General features: G+C 43.1%; 1 protein-coding gene across 2 annotated transcripts in view; it reads left to right on the top strand.

Annotated features, from left to right (window-relative positions):
• INTS3 (integrator complex subunit 3) overlaps window positions 1-5780 on the top strand; it is a 47914-nt gene that overhangs the window by 9633 nt on the left and 32501 nt on the right. For both annotated transcript variants that reach the window (XM_037733019.1, XM_017513327.2), the window contains exons 2-3: window positions 1962-2045; window positions 2594-2677. In XM_037733019.1, the coding sequence (XP_037588947.1) occupies window positions 1962-2045; window positions 2594-2677 (168 nt within the window). The remainder of the gene's footprint in view (window positions 1-1961; window positions 2046-2593; window positions 2678-5780) is intronic.

Below are 5780 nucleotides of genomic sequence, written 5' to 3' on the forward strand. Positions count from 1 at the left end.
AAAAAAAAAAAAAAAAGAAGAGGACTTTTAAAAAACATAACCATAATTATATCGTACCTAAAAACATTAACAATAATGTTCTGTTGCCCAGGCTGGAGTGCAGTGGTACCATCATAGCTCACTGCAGCCTTGCCCTCCTGGGCTCAAGTGATCCTTCCACCTCAGCCCTGAGCAGCTATGACCACAGGCATGCACCAGAATGCTCAGCTAATTTTTTTCTTATTTGTAGAGATGGGGTTTCCCTATGTTGCAATGCTGGTCTTGAACTCCTGGGCTCAAGCAGTCCTCCTGCCTCCCAAAGTGCTGGGATTACAGGTGTAATCTACCTCACACAGCCCTGAAGCGTTTTTGACAGGCCATTTGTTTTGTAGAATATCTCTCAGTTTGGGTTGTCTGAACTTTCTTCATGATTGGACTGAGTTTATACATTTTTGGCAAGAAAACCGTAAAAGTGATATTATATCCTTTCAGTGCACCCTATCAGAGGCACATAGTGTCTCATTTGGTGGTGTTAACTAGGATCGCTTGGTTAAGGTAGTGTACTCCAGGTTTTCCTACAGGGATTATTATATTCTTTTTGTAATTAATAAGTATTTTGAATGTATGTAAATAATCTTCTTTCTCTGAAAAGTTTCACCTACTGATGTTATCCATTGTTATTTACCTGAATCAGTTATTAGTTTCACCATTTCCTCTATGTTTATTAGTTGTCAATGTACTGTAAGGAAGAGCTTTCCTTTCTCCTTTATTACATATGTATCTATAAGAATTGACTTAACGGCAGGCCTGGCACAGATTGAGACCATCCTGGTCAACATGGTGAAACCCCGTCTCTACTAAAAATACAATAATTAGCTGGGCATGGTGATGCACACCTGTAGTCCCAGCTACTCGGGAGGCTGAGGCAGGAAAATTGCTTGAACCCAGAAGGTGAGGTTGCAGTGAGCCGAGATCATGCCACTGCACTCCAGCCTGGGTAACAAGAGCAAAACTGTGTCTCAAAAAAAAAAGAATTGATTTATGGATTCTTACTTTATTTGATGGATGATAATATTAAGTCTTTGGGATTATGGGCGTGAGCCACTGCACCTGTCCACAGTCTTTTTTTCTTTTTTGATGGAGTCTCACTCTGTTGTCCAGGCTCGAGTGCAATAGTGTGATCTTGGCTTACTGCAACCTCTGCCTCCTGGGTTCAAGCAATTCTCTTCCTCGGGCTTCTGAGTAGCTGGGATGACAGGCACCTGCCACCATGCCTGGCTAATTTTTGTATTTTTTTTTTAGTAGAGACAGGGTTTCAGCATTTTGGCCTGGCTGGTTTTGAACTCCTCCTTTTGACCTCATGATCCACCCACCTCTGCCTCCCAGAGTGTTGGGATTACAGGTGTGAGCCACCGCACCCAGCCCTAAATCTCTTAATATATGGGTTTCCCTCACTTTTTTCTTGTGATTTATGTGTTAAAGAAATCAGGTTGGCTGAGTGTGGTGGCTCATGCCTGTAATCCCAGCACTTTGGGAGGCTGCAGTGGGTGAATCACACGGTCAGGAGTTCAAGACTAGCCTGACCAATATGGTGAAACCCCGTCTGTACTAAAAATACAAAAATTAGCAGGGTGTGGTGACACGTGCCAGTAGTCCCAGCTACTCGGGAGGCAAAGGCAGGGGAATTGCTTGAATCCGGGAGACGGAGGTTGCAGTGAGCCAAGATTGTATCACTGCACTCTAGCCTGGGCCACAGAGCGAGACTCCGTCTCAAAAAAAAAAAAAAAAAAAGAAATCAGGTCACCTCTTAACAGTTTCCACATTCTAGATTTTGCTGGTTATATCCTCATGGTGATTTTATTAGTAAACTGGCAGTTAGATCTAGGGGCATGATCAGGTTTAAATTGTTAAACTTTAGGGGGCCAGAAGTACTTCCTACGTGGTGTTATGACCCACTGCTCATTTTTTCTCACCCTTCCCAGAGATTGGAAAGATGTATGAGCATTGTGACATCGATGACTGCTGGTGTCTCTGAGAGAGAAGCCAATGACGCCCTCAATGCCTATGTAAGTAGAGTGCTCTTGCAGCCATTTCTGCTGCTATGAAAGCCGTGTAACATGGTCAAAAAGGTGGAAAGACTAAGTGGTTGGGGGTAGGGGACTGAAGTTCATCATGTCTTGGCTCCCTGAATCAGATTTCTCAATTCTTCTCTCCTACTGTGGGAGCCTATCTCTTGGAGATTTGGACATCTTTCAGTGCCGCTTTTTATTTTTATAGAGATGTGGTCTTGCTATGTTGCCTAGGCTGGAATGCAGTGATTGTTCACAGACATGATTATAGTGCACTGTAGCCTTGAACTCCTGGGCTCAGGTGATCCTTCTGCCTCAGCCTCTGGAGTTGCTGGGACTGTAGGCATGCACCACCACACCCGACGTCCTTATCTCTTTCTTTTTTTTAATCTCATTTATTTTAAGAGAAGGAAATTATCAGATTTAAAAGTTGATTATTCTCTTTTGCAGCTTCCTTAGGAGTCCCATGTTTTCTGGGAGAAATTGAGTTTGAGAACTTTCTGTCTGTGAGTGCAGCTAGTTTGTTTTCCTTTTTCACATTCCAGGTGTGCAAAGGCCTCCCCCAACATGAAGAAATCTGCCTGGGCCTGTTTACTCTCATCCTCACTGAACCTGCCCAAGCCCAGAAGGTAAAACACCCTCGTTCTATACCCATAAACCCTCCTCATATATGATCTGGGATATGGTGGAACTTAACAGTTTACCTGGGGTAGTATGAAACTCTGACCAGAGCTAGGTCACCTTGTTCTCCAAATAGAGTTAACAGTCCCTTTATACTCAGTAAATTGGTCCATCCTCTGACTAAAATCCTTTATCTATCTTTAGATTCTGAAGCTAAATGGCAGTCACGAAAGTGAAAAAACCATACAGTTTTAAATTTTAAATTTATGAGGCAAGGCTAAAAAGGTTGGGATTTAATCCAGGGAACAGAACAACTGTAACCAAGTCCATGAGAGTTTTGGTCCAGAAGAGCATGGACAGTAGTTTACAGATTCTGCCATTGGCAGGTGAATAGAAAGCAGGCTTAACATTTCAGTAAATAGGATTTAGATGAGACAGCTTAATGTTATGTTACATGATTGGCGCAGTAAATAATTCAGTGATTAGGAGAACACTGGAGTATACTGGAGTCAGACTCCCTGAGGAATATTTTATGAAAACTAGTCTGGAGTTCTTCACAAACTGGAGTCTCCTTTACGTGGTATGGTTCAAGTAGGTTCCCTCCTTGAGGTGAAGGACTAGGCAGGGTGATCTCTTTGAATTCTGTTCTTTTTCTTTTTCTTTATTTTGAGACAGAGTCTTGTTCTGTCACTCAGGCTGGAGTGCAGTGTTGCGATCTTGGCTCACTGCAACCTCTGCCCCCTGGGTTCAAGCGATTCTCCTGCCTCGGCCTCCCGAGTAGCTGGGATTACAGGCATGTGCCACCATGGTCAGCTAATATTTGTATTTTTTTTCTTTTTTTAGAACTTAGAACAATTCTAATAATATTTGTATTTTTTAGTAGAGATGGGGTTTCACCATGTTGGCCAGGCTAATCTCAAACTCCTGACTTTAGGTGATCCACCTGCCTCGGCCTCTCAAAGTGCTGGGATTATAGGGCTGAGCCACTGTACCCGGACTGTTCTTTTTATAATAAAGTAGCAAAATTCTGTCTTCTGCCTCTCCAAGTTTTCCCTTTCCAGCAACTCTGTGTCCTTTGAGTCTTGGTATAATGAGTTAAGTATGTGTCTAGTATCTGGCATTAACTATGTGACACTAATAAGAGAAGAGCTTGGAATGGGGGAATTAACATTTCATGGTTCTTCCCTGAGTAAAGGTGATCTGGAGGGAAACAAACATGCTTTGTGCCCAGCATTCTCTTAGACTCCATCCAGGCAAGATGTCATTTGATCCTCTCTCAAAACCATGTGCAGTCGGTGGCTCTATCTCCTCTTCCTAACCACTCCCAGTTTACCTGTGAGGTAACTTGGAGGTCAGAGATGATGCCATATGTTCAAGGGGAACCAAAAGAAAATCATTTTCAGGGATAAGAACAGGATGCTCATGGTCCCTTGGCATAGCTGCTTGAATTAATCTCAGGGAAGGATTTATGGGTGTGGGAACCTGATGTGTTTGTACTTCTGCTGCTGGCTGGAATAGGGTCTGGGGTGAGGGTGGGCAGTGAGGCAGCAAGTATTCACAAATCCTTGGTTTCCCAGGAGAGCCAAGGCCATTCTGGGCTGGGACCTTGTCGAGTTAAATTGCTGTTTCATTTTTATACTGAATTTATCATCAAGATCCCAAATGAGTGTTTCCAGTTGGGTTGTGTTAAAGAGTGATATGATCCAGTCCAGCCCATCCATTTTAAAGCAGTTGTTGGCAAAGATGAGAGTGGATGGGTTGGGTTAAAGTTTAACTTCCTCTTGTGTGGGTTTTTAAAAATCTTTCTGTGTGTGTGTGCCCATCACTGGCTATGTGTGGGTTTTTATAAATACCATTTGAATTCTGTTTAGTTATTTCAGTGCAAATTAGTCTTGTCTGCTGGAAAGGTTTGTTTGTTTCAGGTGATCTGATCCAACCTGGGTAAATCAGTAAACCTCAGTGAAGAGGGCAGGGTATGTGTGGTATTTCTAGCTCTTTGGCTGGCCTATCCGTAAGAGGCCACTGGGTTCTGTAAGGTAAATGCTTATTATGTCATGAATTTGACCACCCAGACACAGCAAGACTAGAGTATCTACTCTTCTTTTTGCCCTTTAACAGCCGCATCCGGGAGGCCCAGGCCCTCTGCGGAAGTGAAGCATTTGCCTCGGGTGTTATAGCTGGTTGACCCCTTTGCTAGCTTTCATGTTTACATACTGGAAGTTTCCAAGTAAATCCCCTACCTGTGAGCCTTCTAGGCTGAGCCCCCAGATCAGGCTTCTTCAAACAAAGGCAGTAAAGACAGAATTAGGAGGACGCAGTTTTAGGCAGATGAAGAACTATCAAGTAATGACTCATTCAGAGACCTTGAGCCACGTCAGAGCATGATGGAACAATTAGTGATGTATCTCCCTATAGCTTTGATCCTGCTCCCTAAAAGGGTGATGATTTTGTAAAAATACTTCTGTCCTAGAGAAGTTTTAGGTGGGCGTTACTGATGAGGACTGATTGTAATGCATTATTTTAGGCTTCAGCTTAAAGCAACGGGTTTAAGTATTTATATTTGGGGTTAATTCTGCATTTGGAACAGATGGATTTGAGATTCAGTTGTTTCCGAATCTCCACGGCCTGAGACAGGAAGTGGATGTGGTGGAGAAGTAATGGAAACTGAGTCTTCTTGAGCACATAGAAGCCTGCTATGGGAAAGCATGAGCTGAGGAGCCTCTGTTCATACTGGCAGGCAGGTTCAAGGAGTTAGGGCCAACTCTCTGGAATTTGGTGCGATTAGGATGGATTGAACAGGTGAACAAGAGAATTCAGTTAAGGAGAAAGCAGGTCAGTATTGGCAAAGAATAGAGGATGCATGGGGTGGATTTTGTCTCAGCTGTACCTTCTTGATTTGCATCTGCCCTCTTGGCAGCTCTTAGGAATATTTATATCTTTTATTTATTTTCTTTTTTTAATTTTATTATTTTTATTTTTTAAAAAAATAGAGATGGGGCTGGGCACAGTGGCTCAAGCCTGTAATCCCAGCACTTTGGGAGGCCGAGGCGGGTGGATCATGAGGTCGAGAGATCGAGACCATCCTGGTCAACATGGTGAAACCCCGTCTCT

The sequence above is a fragment of the Cebus imitator genome, unplaced genomic scaffold, assembly GCF_001604975.1.
Source record: "Cebus imitator isolate Cc_AM_T3 unplaced genomic scaffold, Cebus_imitator-1.0 Scaffold491, whole genome shotgun sequence".
Taxonomy (NCBI): domain Eukaryota; kingdom Metazoa; phylum Chordata; class Mammalia; order Primates; family Cebidae; genus Cebus; species Cebus imitator.